The 13,454-nt window shown below is 40.9% G+C and overlaps 2 protein-coding genes across 2 annotated transcripts; both read right to left on the bottom strand.

The window, feature by feature from the left end:
• Window positions 1–4,317: 4,317 nt before the first annotated feature.
• Window positions 4,318–5,990, bottom strand: LOC127752815 (peroxidase N-like). The gene is made up of 4 exons (XM_052278234.1): window positions 5,731–5,990; window positions 5,436–5,618; window positions 5,164–5,329; window positions 4,318–4,869 (listed from the first exon to the last, which is right to left on the bottom strand). Exons 1-4 carry the CDS (start codon window positions 5,950–5,952, stop codon window positions 4,460–4,462), a joined length of 981 nt encoding a protein of 326 aa, XP_052134194.1. The 5' UTR covers window positions 5,953–5,990; the 3' UTR covers window positions 4,318–4,459.
• Window positions 5,991–7,027: 1,037 nt separating this feature from the next.
• LOC127752592 (protein NRT1/ PTR FAMILY 8.3-like) lies at window positions 7,028–12,046 on the bottom strand. Its single transcript, XM_052278003.1, has 3 exons — window positions 11,989–12,046; window positions 9,755–9,972; window positions 7,028–8,507 (listed from the first exon to the last, which is right to left on the bottom strand). The coding sequence occupies exons 1-3, from the start codon at window positions 12,044–12,046 to the stop codon at window positions 7,212–7,214; spliced, it is 1,572 nt and encodes a 523-aa protein (XP_052133963.1). The 3' UTR covers window positions 7,028–7,211.
• Between the last annotated feature and the right edge of the window lie 1,408 nt (window positions 12,047–13,454).

The following is a 13,454-nucleotide window of genomic DNA, read 5'->3' on the forward strand; positions in this document are numbered from 1 at the left end:
AGACGGAGATATTAGATATGGACAGGAGGATGGATAAGATCGAGAGATGGATATGGCGGCTCGCTGGCTCGGCTCGGTATAGGTAGCATTTTTTTTAAAAAAAACCGACACCTATAATAGATTATAGGTGCCAGTTTTTCTTTAAAACCGGCGCCTATTGCTTAATGGTGCCGGTTTTATGTGTTTTTAGTCTGCGGATGAGGGGAAAGCACTATATATGACAGTTTTAACTGTTCCAACACCTATAGTGCCAATCTCTATGAGCTTTTTTAAGTAGTGCAACTACATATGTTGATAGAGGAATGTACAGTGAACTCTAGAACGGTAAGAGAATCGATCTTGACCTTCCATCCTTTCTCATTTAGATCCATTTGTTCCAAATATAAACATTTCTAAAGTTTTTCATTGAGATTAAGGTGAAGGGATAAATTAAATTAAACAGAAAAGGGTTTTGATTGGTTGAGATATGATGATGAAATATATAGTTGCAGAAGTTGCTATATTTAGGGATAAACTATATATGCTAGCTAGAAGTTGTTATATGTATATTTTTTTTATTACGGAGGGAGTATCTATAACATTGCCACCCAATTACTGTTAGATTATCAGTTTTATAATAGAATTCCTAAATTAATGGTTAAAATCATTTTTACTGTGAATTAATGGTGACAATACCGGTAGTATTCTACTATTAGTCAAGACCATGGTAGGTTAGAGGAATTGAAGGCATGCTTCACTACGCCGGACCAGGTCATCTCTGACAGGCCCAAACCCTCACCTTTAACGGGTTTGGTCTTGGTCAGTGATTAGTGGTCACTGATGACAAAATCACCTGTGATAGGTGAAACACCCGTCACAGATAACTCATCTCTGACCGGTATATAAGTTATCTCTGACGGGTTAAAACTTGTCACCCATCACAGATGAGTCATCAATGACGTGTCGTAACTACCTGACCGTCACTGATGACTAATCTCTGACGGGTTGTAACTTACGACCCGTCACTGATGACAAAGCAAGAAATACAATTTTTGAATTTTAAACGCAACAAAAAAACCTCAAAAAAATATTTTGAATTTTACTAGCCATCCTATACATGGTTACACATCACTACCTACAAATTCACAATTTTTCACGCAATATAACTTGCATGCTAAACTATACATGGTTACACATCACTACCTACAAATTCACAATTTTTCACGCAATATAACTTGCATGCTAAACGTGAGATTCAAACTCAAGACCTCAACCTCCATAGAGAGCTCCCTTACCAACTCACCTACTCAACACATATTGACAAATCACCCAATGTTATTATTTTGTCTATGCTTGTCTGAATCATTTAACATATATTTAACACCCTAAATGACTTCAAATGAAAGTATTATCAACTAAATAGTTATAGATCTCATCGTGTTTTATAACTTTTATATAGAAAATATCTTCATCCGATGTTGTTTGAAGAATTCAAAATTTCATTTTTCAAAATAGATCTCACTTTATAACTTGTATTTTGAACATGTAAACTTTGTCAAATGAAAATATTTTCAATTATAATGTTGTAGATCTGGTTGAGTTCTATGACTTTAATATGGGGCATGTATCCATCCATGTCATTTGAAAAATACTCAAAAAAAAAATTTTAAACGTAAGATCTCATCACTTGTAATGCATGTTCGGCGATGTAAACGATCTCTAATAGAAATGTTGTTAGTTATAAAGTTGTGGATATCATTGAGAGCTACAACTTTTATATAGGACATGTCTCAATCCGAGGTTTTTTGTAAAATTTAAAAATTTGAATTTTCACTCATCACTGACGGGTCATAACTGCCACCCGTTAGAGATAACGTTATCTGTGACGTGTGTTAGTTAAAGACCCGTCAGAGATGAGTGGTCTCTTTTGTGATGGTTCATGATACTACACCTGTCACAGATGGCATATCATCCGTGACAAGCCATGGTTGTCTGTGACGGGTTACAAGTGCAAGCCATCACAGATGACTTCACATCTGTGACAGGTCCTCCATAGTAGCCATATATTGAAGAGGATATTTTTTCGGCCCATCAGAGATGACTCATCTTTGACGAGTTGCGTTGGCCTATCACAGATCACTGAAGCCCGGATTTTTAGTAGTGCTTGTAGCTAGACACCCATTTTTAACATGCATGCATGTATTATCCCATTATAGCTGGCCATATTTTCCCACACAAGAACTTTTTGTTGGATTTTGTCGGCTATAAAAATTATATCTGCCAAACTTCATGCTTCCAAGATAGACTTTACAAAATGATTGATCGAAGCAAACGCCATGCAAAAATTTCGTCAAATTAAAACAAATTAAACAGAATACAAATACCATGCGTTTGAATTATTAGAGCACATCGTCAACATTGCAATCATTAAATATTCAAAATAGAGCATATATATAGAATCTTCTTTGGAAGACAACATTGTAGACACATCTCTTTCATTCGGCGACCTATAGTTGAACGAGTCTGCACATGTAAACGTAGGAACATGTATGTTGACACGTACGATTAAATATTTGGCCAACAATCTCTTTCATGGAACTAGTGTTAATTAGTGCACCCTGCATTAATGACATGTGTATGTATATACTAAATCTATCCATGTGCGTGCGTGGTGCACGACAGCACACACAGCCACAAACCAAGTAATGATAAAATTAGATAATAAATCGCGTACTTAGTTCTCCATTAAATTTATATCTCTAATTAAGCACGTACTTAGTTGCCCTTTAAATTTAGTTTCCCACAGGAAGACGGACACACACAAGTGCCAAAAGGTAGCTTAGGATTGTGATGCACATCCAACCATATTAAGGCTAATAGCTAGCATACTTGTGTTTCGATGGAGACAATCTTGAAAAGACTAGTAACTGTTTCCCTCCGTTATAAATATGTATGCTCACAAAATGAACACATTAATTAGCCCATTAAAATTAAGTTGAGAGAAGTAATCATTTAAGCATATACTTCCTCCATCTCAAAATACAAGGCACAACCATTTTTTTTCTATACAAGACGTGCATGCATGCATACATTAACTATTACTTCTTGGTTTTTTAAATTTGGGTTATTTTAATTTCTCTACCATTAAGTCACCCAATCACATTGTTTGCATGTATGGATGTGGTTCAATTGATGAGGTGATTAAATTCTTTCTTAGTTTTTGTGTCAGGAGTGGCTGAGCCTTATATTTTAAATACTTTTAGTGCGTAGTACTTCCGCTTCAATCAACACACGTTGTAGATTGCATTTGCAATTAACACGACTCTGATTAAGGTGAGTAGAAGTGATATTTTAAGATCGAACAACAATAACTAAGCCTATCAAAGAGGGTGAATGGTAGCTACACTAAAAAAAACTTTTAGTGGAATTAAAATTTACCCCAATCGATAGAGATCGGTCTGACCGGCTTGATTGCCCCGGTCTAACCGTTAGTCCATCTTGGAGAATAGCGTCTGTCGGGCCGGCGAGGATGGCGGGATTCCTTACCGTTGTCTGAGCCCTTGTGGTGGCGCCGTGGCAACAAAGTGGTGACGCGGGGAAAAGCGGCGGCTTCGCCGGCTAGGAGAGGATGGGGAAGGCGTGCGACGGCCGGTGATGGGCACGGTGGCCCGGCCGCGGTGGCGCGGTGCCTGGTAGCGGCGTTGCCGCTTTGCCCCCCCGGGGAAAAGGGTGATGGAGCCGGGCTCGGGAGGAGGAGTGTTAGACTTCTCCTTCGCTAGCCTGGGAGAGGAGGAAAGAAAAAAAAATTGGGCTGTTAGGGAGGCAAAGTGGACTTTTTCCAGAGAGGGTGAATTTGGTCGAGGAGGCTGGGTTTATGGGAGGTAAACATAGTTTTATAGAGTAAAACATATTTCACAAAGGAACAATCTTTTTAAAATAAGCTTTTCGAGAATAAATGAATTTTAGGTTTTTAACAAGGACATGGCACTGGAATAGGAAGAAAATTTCGAATTGGCAAATCCAGCATGATGCAAATTTTTCGCAAAGTTTTTGGGGATGAGTTTTTGAGTTCTCGGATTTTATTTGCGAATTTTTCAGGATGTTACAGTTAGGTACTCCTACCAATCTTGAACGTTTTGCTAGCACAGTACTACTAGCAGTACTCAAATGATTTGGTTGTCAATATTCTGCAAACACAACAGATGAAACTGTAGAGATAGTTGCAATCTTCAGATCATCCTGCAGCATGATATGATATACAGTATATGACCCACCCAATTTAAGGCACATACATTCAGTTCTTTTTTTCCAATGGATCACATCTTTGTTGACGATCAGTTCACAAACTAGTCACAATCACATCGTTATTACTTCTGCTTCTTCAAGCATTCATGTAACATCAAAACATTACACACATCGTCTCAATCGCCTTGTGAAAAGTACAAGAAATTTACTATCTTTTCAACACACTGAAGCTCAGTTAATTAACAACCCTGCAGTTCTTGCGAATCTGGCCGTCGTCACCGGTGAGTGGGCTGATGTTGCCCATCTTCACCATGGATCTGCCAAAATCCCAGAAGAACTTGTGGGCATTGGCGCTGTAAGTCTCCACCAGCTCCTTGGTGTTGGCGATGCCGTCGTCGCTGGAGAAGAGGCCCTGGTCGGAGGACAGGAGGCCTTTCTGATTGAGGAGGTTCTGGTAGTAGCGGTTGTCGAAAACGTAGGCGGAGGTGATGTCCAGCACGGTGGTCTCGTTGCCGTCTCCACCGGCACAGAGGCTCTGGAGGTTGGCGGCCATGGTGGCGTCCAGCGTCGGGTCGGCTGAGCTTGAGGTGGTCGACAACCGGTTGCTGAACAGCGTGCACCGGGCTCGTCCGATCGTGTGCCCTCCTATTGATGATCAATGAGTTTCAGATTTCCAGATCATTTAAAAGTTTATGAAATCTTGAAATGTGCAACAGATCATTTTATAATTGATCAAATATTATCTCTGACGGTTTCCAAGTTTTTACTGTAGACAGTATGAAAATTCAGAACTGACAGAGAGCATATGTTCCCTGAAACATGGGCTGCCACTGTACAGTTTCAGGAAGTACTACAGTGTAGGAAGAGGTTATCTTAGCATATAAACCAGATTCTGAACCATTCGTGCACCATGAGATGGATTGATAACTAGTGTGCTACCTGATAGGACGACCACATCGGTTGTGTCGAGGCCGACATCATTGAACTTCTGAATTATCGATTTGATGGGTTCGAACGGTGAAGGGAGGCCGTTGTCAGCTCCTGATTGATTTGCGACAAGACCATCCCTTCTACCGAGAAGAACGTCATAGTAAGGGCCTCCACTCTGAACAAATGATGAAATTTTAGCATACTTGAGATTTTCAAACAAAGATGTACAGTATCAGAAAGTGAAACAACAAGGACAATGGGTAGACGTAGACTGAACATACAAATAGTACTCCATAGCCAGCTGCAAGGGCTACAATGTCGGCGCAGGAAACAACTTCAGGGCAGATGTTCTCGAGATCTTCCTTTATCGCGTCAATGACTTCGAACCCTCTGACAGAGTTCTTGTTGGGAAGTGCAAATTTCTCGCCGTCGTCACCGTCCAGAAGGATGGAACCGTCACACCCCTGAAATGCACAACAAATTTTCAGTAATTGTGACACAACTAGTCAATCTAATATGTATGTAGAACATTCAGATAAAGTTCAGAGATGTGTGAAAAGGGTAGTTAATGTATACATTGACAAAGCAGTCATGGAAATGGAGCCTTAGGAGGGAGGCACCCATCCTCATCTCAGTCCTCATGGCAGCATAAACATGCTGCTGGACAACGGTGTACACATCAGGACATATGTAGTCGTAGAAATCGTCGGATAACTGGCATCTCGCACCCCGAGTATTAAAGCACAGTACAAGAACTGAGCATACAAGCATGAACCTGTAGCTGTAAGAGTACTCCATCTCTCACAGAAGTTACTGCCCTGCTCTTGTGCTGGTTGCACAGTCCATGTTTTCTTGCCATGTTCTTATAGGCGGTTAAAGCGATAGATCGATGAATTATACTATTTCCGATAGGCGAAGTCGGCATGATAGTGGGCGGCGGCGCATGCACTGGTCTGATGCTGCTAACTAGTTTTCTATCCAGATATTCCACTTTCTGAAAATGGCTACTGGAGCCTGGTTCTCCTTTCTGCTCTGCAATGGTGAAGTCACTAACTAGTGTAATGGAGCTGCACTTAGCATGCTTGCTTCCTAGTGCTAACCAGCTTTTTGTATCAAATCCAAAGTGGTAGTGGGTGTTCCAACCAGCTGAGAAGGAATTTTAACGTATCGATCGCAGTTTCGTGTGTGATTTGGGTATTGCAGATGTCTGAAGCATGATAAGATAAGTGGATTGTTCACTTGTTCAGTTAAGTAGTGGCAACGGTGGCATGTTTGCAATGTGGGGAAATTCATCTGGCCTATCAAAAGATTCAGATGAGGCTTAAAGTGCATTGGTGCTGCATACGAGTTGTCTCTGCATTACCAATTGAGTCCAGTGCAATGATGTAATCATGCATTAATTCATGCAGATAAAGCTTCTTCAGATTCAAACTGATTTTTTTTTAGATAATGGATTAAACTGGCCTCTACACCCAAAAAAGGATGTACACAGCCCAAATGCCATCCTAATCAATAAGCACTACAGCGAATGACTGATTGATTCAAATCCATGACCGAGCAGAAACTCAAATTTATCTCCTTTGCTGAATGGTACAGGTTTTCTTGTACACGCTCGTACTGAAAAATAAAAGTAGCAAACAATAGATCAACTCTTTCACTTGTTTACAATAGAGCCAAACTGAACTAACAATTTTGTCTTCAAATCTTTACATAATGGAAGAATCTATTAGTCTTCAAATTAATGGCATCCTAATCGAAAAGCATTACAGAGAAATGATTGATCGAGAGTCATGTGAGATAAGAAATTCGGATGCACGTTGGTTTAGTTTTCTTTTCTTTATTTACATGTTATCTGTCTTGCAATTTTGCCGGTTTTGCTACAGTCAACGTGGTCGCCATTTGAGCTGTAATTCTTTACTCCCAGTGAATTCACAGAGCTCTTGATTTCTATTCCAAAAATAACAATGAGAAAACATAAATTTTCCCGTGTACAGAAACTAAAGAACACATGAGCTGATTACAATTTACAGGTTCACAATTCGATCAGCAATTCTCAATTAATGGATTGAATCCTTGTACTTGTATCGCTTTGCGCAGCAGATGAACACGACGAGGTTGATCGAGCTGAGGCCGGCGACGAGCCAGAAGAAGCGGTCGAGGTGGCCGTCGTCGATGTCGTCGGCGATCCACCCCGGCGAGCCGCCCCTCGCGGTGGCATGGGACACGACGGTGACGACGACGGAGCTGAGGTAGCTGCCGAGCGAGCACGTCATGTGGCCGAGCGCCGAGCAGAGGCTCCTCATGGAGTCCGGCGCCTGGTTGTAGAAGAACTCCAGCTGCCCGATGTGGGCCAACACCGCACTGGCGCCGAGCAGCACGTATTGCGGCACCTGCCACGCGATGCTCACCTCGCCGGCGGCCGCCAGCCGCCTGCCCTCGACGGTCGCCGCGGCGGCCATGGCGGCGACGGACAGCGCCATGCCGGCGCCGATGCGCTGCAGCTCGGTCAGCCCCCTCTCGCTGCCGGTGAGCCGCCGCGCCGCGGGCACCACCGCGGCGTCGTAGAGCGGCACGAGGACGAGCATGGCAGCGGCGTAGACGGAGTTGAGCGACGCCGCCGGGACGGCGAACGCGACCCCGAGGCGGCGGCGCATGGCGCGGCCCTGCACCGGGAAGAGCGGCTGCTGGACGAGCACCATGCAGTAGACGATCCCGGTGGCCCACACCGGCAGCATCCGCACGATCGCCTTCAGCTCCTCCACCTGCGTCACCGTGCACAGCCTCCACGGCTGCGCCGCCGCCGACGACGGCACCGCCACCGCCACCGCCGCCTTGTCCAAGAACCTGAACTGGTCGGTGTGCGCCATCCTCCGCCCCTCCTCTGCCGGACCATCGTAGAGGACGAAGCCGTCGTGAGGCAGCACGACGTTCCTCTTCCTGACGGCGGCGACGACGACCTGGCAAGCTCGGACCACCGGGCTGCCACGAGGCTGGTGGTACCTGTACATGGCGGAGCCGAGGAGGAAGCTGGCCATGGCGAGGACGGTGCAGAGGGCCGGGACGCCGAAGCCGAGGAGCCAGCCGAAGTTGTCCTGCAGCCACACCACGGCGGAGCCGGAGACGAGGGCGCCGACGTACATGGCGAAGTAGAACCAGTTGAAGTAGGAGCTCTTCTTGGGCCTCTCCATGGCGTCGCCGCCGTCGAACTGGTCGGCGCCGAATGGCCCCACGCAGGACTTGATGCAGCCGGCGCCGATGGCCATGAGGTACAGCCCCAGGGAGAAGACGGCCGGCTGGGTGCTCCGGCTGATGACCGCCGGCGACGCCCCCGACAGCGCCATCGTTCCCATCCCCTGCAATCAGTGCATCGATGATCGATCACAAGAGAAGATTTCAAATTCGTTTGAAATTTGTCAGAAATCATTGGTCAATCTCTTTTTGTTGCCGTAACAAAAAATTGTTTAATCCATTGCCGGTTATCAAAATGCCTAGTAAGTTGCTACAGTATTATCGAAATCGGTAGTGGGTTTTTTTATTCTACTCTGGATAGCATAGTTATTATAGACTTACTTTGGTTATAGAATCTATATGTCATTTCTATTCAATACTTCGACTTATTTTTATTGTAGTATCTATGTGATTTCTATTCGATACTTCAGATATCCACCATTATATTATGAGGGAGATGAATCCCATAACTTCAATTTGAGCTTAACTTTTAGAACTCATCTTTGTGAAACATTTTCATAATTAATATTTTAGAATGAACAATTAGCATTGCAAATCATTTATTTGATGAAAATTAGTGTGGACGTTGGTATAAGTGCATGTCACTAGTGTAGGCCATGTTGCGGTATTTATGCCCTGAAACGATTGTTTTGTCTGATTGTGTGGAGGTGATTTGAGATCAAACCTTAATTGATGGCAAGAACCGGGACTACGCTGCAGGAGGACCCGAGGCTTAGCATGGTCTACATGTCATGTAACAAGATCGTACTAGAGTCAGGATTCTTGAGGTCAATATCAGTCATAGGTGGGATTATTGAAAGTAAACTTAGAAAGCAATGGAGGTCGTGATGAGATTGGATAAGGTGTCACATGGTGAATGGACACCGTGCGAGAAGTCTTTGTAAAGGGCTTTTGCATGTCGTGCGGTGTAAGTGCATGTGGTTGCGGAGAATGTTGGAAGAAAGAAGAGCATCCAGTTGCATGGCAGCTACAGTAAATGGAGTACTGTAGCTAAATATACATACTCTCTTTAATATTATAAGTTGTTTGACTTTTTTCTAGTCAAATTTTGTTATGTTTTATCAAGTTTATATAAAAATTTAATAACATATAAAATATCAAATTAGTTTCATTAAATTTAACCTTGATTATATATTGATAATATGTTTGTTTTGTATTGAAAATACTACTATATTTTTCAATAAATTTGGTCAGGAAAAATTTCTAACAACTTATAATATAAAACGGAGAGAGTACGTAATGTGGATGGATGGCATGGTACATTTTTTGGGAGAGCAAATTAAGATGTGAACTATTGTCATTGTTAAAGAAAGTTGTGTGAAATCAACAAGAATGATTAAATCAAGCTTACGATGATGTAGATGGAGAAGAAGGCGAGGATGGTGCGGTATCGGCCGAGGCAGGAGTCGGCGACGATGGCACCGGCGAGGGGACCGATGTAGCAGGTGCCCTGCCACATGCTGAAGTTCCTGGCTGCTTCTGCATTTCCCTGCCGCAATTGCGTCGTCAGGAATGTCACCAGGCTGTACTGCACCCCGAAGAACGCCAACTGCCCCAAGCATTCCGTCCCTGATGAATTCATATTTCACAACAAACCGAATTTCAATATGCAACTTATTACATGAACCTGCAGATCGATGCAACTGGTATAAGACAGGTTGAAATGGGAATAGAAGATAAGGAAAATTGGTGAAAACCATGTAGCATCTGTAAGAATTCAGAACATGGAGAAACTGAACAGGCAGCATGGCCGGATCCGTACTACCAATTTCAAGAAACTAAGTGAGCTAAATGGTATATTTCAAAATGCCATTTTTTTTATTTTAATAGCACAAGTATCATTTTTTTTTTCATGTAAGGTGTTGTATGTTTACCAAGAACGAAAGCACATGCCCTCCAGCAACCAGTAGAGTGTTTGGATGCAGGATTCCCTTTGACATCAACAGATCCATCTCCTGTGTGCTGGCTTAATTTACCCTGCAGCAACTGAACAGTTGTTACCTACGTGCCACTCTGTAAATTCTTCATATGTCTGTTCATCCCTAGCTGTCACTATATAGTAGCATCCATATCAGTAAATTTCTATATATATATATATATATATTTCAAGAATTTTTCTACAACAAAATAAAATAAACTGTTGGGGCACAAACATATCTTCTTTCTTTGTTTTTTTTTTTTTGACAGGAGAGAAAAGCACTGAACTCAACGTAACCATGAACACAACTTTGTGACAGTTTGGACTTGGGATCCATTCTCCTTGGGAAAAAAAAGGATAAGTAGGGCCGTTTTTAATTCATACAAAAATTACTATGCCCTACCATTTTTTTTTAAAAAACAGAGGAAATGTGGTAGCTTCAATTGAAGCCAAATAATGTGGTACCAGTTTCTTCACCGTAGTATTAATATTTGACTTCATTATTGATCTAACTTTACCTACCCAAAATTTATCACTACCAAAATTTCTGGTAGGGCTTTAAAACCAAAATGGCCCGTCATAATTACTTCAACATATTCCTCATTTTTTGATGTGTATTATTCCTTTTCACGAGCATAGGTAAATTTGTAGCATACCAATAATATTCTTTTAAGAGTATTTCTTTTTTATTACACGGTGACATATAGGGAAGAAAACGGTCAGAAAATAGCCTCAACCATTTCAATAACTTTTTTTCTTTCTGTACAACATAGTCAAAATCAGTAAAATTAGAAATGAGAACGGTATCTAGAATATCAAAAAAAATCAGAAACGAACGAGGACAGGGATAAATCCCAAACCTCACTGAATTACTGTTGGGAGCACAGATATATGTGTATAATATTTATGGACACCTTGATTGACACGTGACTTTGCCGTCATCCTACTATTTCTTTACATTTTCTTCCTCAAGAACTGTAAAAGCTGAACTCAAATACTCTGAATTACAATTTGAATTGTGCAGGTAGATTTATTTTTTCGTAAACGTGGGAAAAGAAAGGAATTAACCACATTTCTTTGGCACAAAGAAATTTATGTTAAGTGAAAATTCATCTGAATATTTTTTGGAAATAAAATAGGAAAAGTGAAATAAAAAGAACAGTGTAGAAAGAGAAGTTGTTCATTAGAAAGCAGAAGCAGGCAGTCACCTCATTGTTAAGCCCTGCTTCATCTGCCAAAGCACCCGGTTTGTTTGTGTCCATGTGTCTTATCAAGTGCTGTATGAATGTTGTCTGTAAATGCACAATGCAACACAAGCACACATGATGCATCCATATATATACTCCTCAATAATATATAAGCAAGAGACCATAAAAAAAACAATGCTATTAAGTCTATAACCAAGAGTAATGACTCTTTCCAAAAATAAACAAGAATGATGTTGTACAGGAGGTTACAGCTTCGAAGGATCATGCTAATGATCCTCATGATTGATCGATCACCTGAGGACCTGAAACACACGAGATCGAATTATTGGGTTATTTATGATACTATTAGACTTGTTCACCTCATAATTTTTTTTCTGATGGATTTGTTCACCTCATCATTGATCACATAGTTAATTAAGCTACACGTATTGAGATATTCTTGATCGAGCTTGTTACAACCTTGCAGTTTTAAGTAGTGTTCAATATCCTTATCCCAATCAAGATTTTCCTTCCCCATGGAGAAAAGTAGCAAAAAATATTGCAGAAAACTTCTTGTTGCTGATGACATAAACATATATGCAATTGCAAAGGCTTTCATCTAGAAGATTTAACCAACTTGAGGATATGTCTGTCTCAAAATGTGTTGTGTTGCAGCACTCGATATTTTGGAGACGACGACCCTGTGATAAAGTTAAACACAGGTTGTTTCATCGTGTTGCACTTGGCATAATATCTTGAACACATGCATACAGAAAGTAATGTTTAGTTATTGAGTAATTTTATGGTACTTTAGGTATTATGAGATACCAAAAGTTTACACGAAATTCGGTGCCTTTCATTACTTATCAAGGATCATGAAATTTGTCTTATAGTTGTTTCATCTAGTAAGATCAAATCAAAGAAACTAGCACAATGTTTCTTAATCATGTTATTCAGAAACAATGAGAAATATTGAAGGGCATTGGAAAAATGTTATTTAGTACTCCTTTGAATTGAAGGGGTTCTTTGTTTGGATTGAACGGTTTTTGGAGGATAATTGGATGATTCCATTTCCTATAGAATTTGCCACTATTGATTCATTTGGAATTAATGAAGGAATGGGGCATAGAAAAAGTGGAGGAAATCTATCTTTGCCATCGATTCCATAGAAAATTCATAGGAATTTTATATCCATTGAGACCTCTTTTATTGATTTCCTTTGAGAAGCCCAGGACAAATCAATGTTTGCACTTCCAAATGAACATAGTTTAGACACATCTTGAACATATAAAATATATATTATGCACAGTTAGCAGGAATTGATAAGTATTAATGGTTTGTTCGGCCAGATTATGTTGGACTAATTGGGGTAATTAAGTAGAACAAGTGGATTATGTTATAGCACTGTTTTCATGGGTAAATATATTCTCCCGCATCAATTAGCTAAGATGATATCTCTTTTAGATAATGAGCTAATTAAGAGGATCTGACCGGAAAAAAAAAACAGTTGAATTAAAAACTCTAAGCCTAGTTGTTCCGTGTATAAATACATGCATGAACTGGTCATTTGAGTATCATATATATAGAGCACGATTTAATTAATCACGTTAAATATCGGGTCGTGTTTTTTATGCGTGTTGTCTTCTAATTTTGTCACATTAAGCAGCTGGGCTATCATTATTCTATTTTTTCTTTCCTTTTTCCACAAAATGAGGAAAAGGATGAAATATACAATCCATTGATCAAGCAAGGACGCATTTGCAAACGACCATGCCTACAATCTACAAAGATCATATAAAGCCAGAAGGTTTCATCGTGTTTATCTATCTTGCACATGTGAATCCAAAATTTGGAATAATTCAGAATGCAGAATATGGATATACCCTCATAATAGATGTTGAAATATCTTTTCTCATGATTTACTCTTTCAATTCCGTCCACTTTTA

This window comes from Oryza glaberrima, chromosome 10 (genome assembly GCF_000147395.1).
Source record: "Oryza glaberrima chromosome 10, OglaRS2, whole genome shotgun sequence".
Lineage (NCBI taxonomy): Eukaryota > Viridiplantae > Streptophyta > Magnoliopsida > Poales > Poaceae > Oryza > Oryza glaberrima.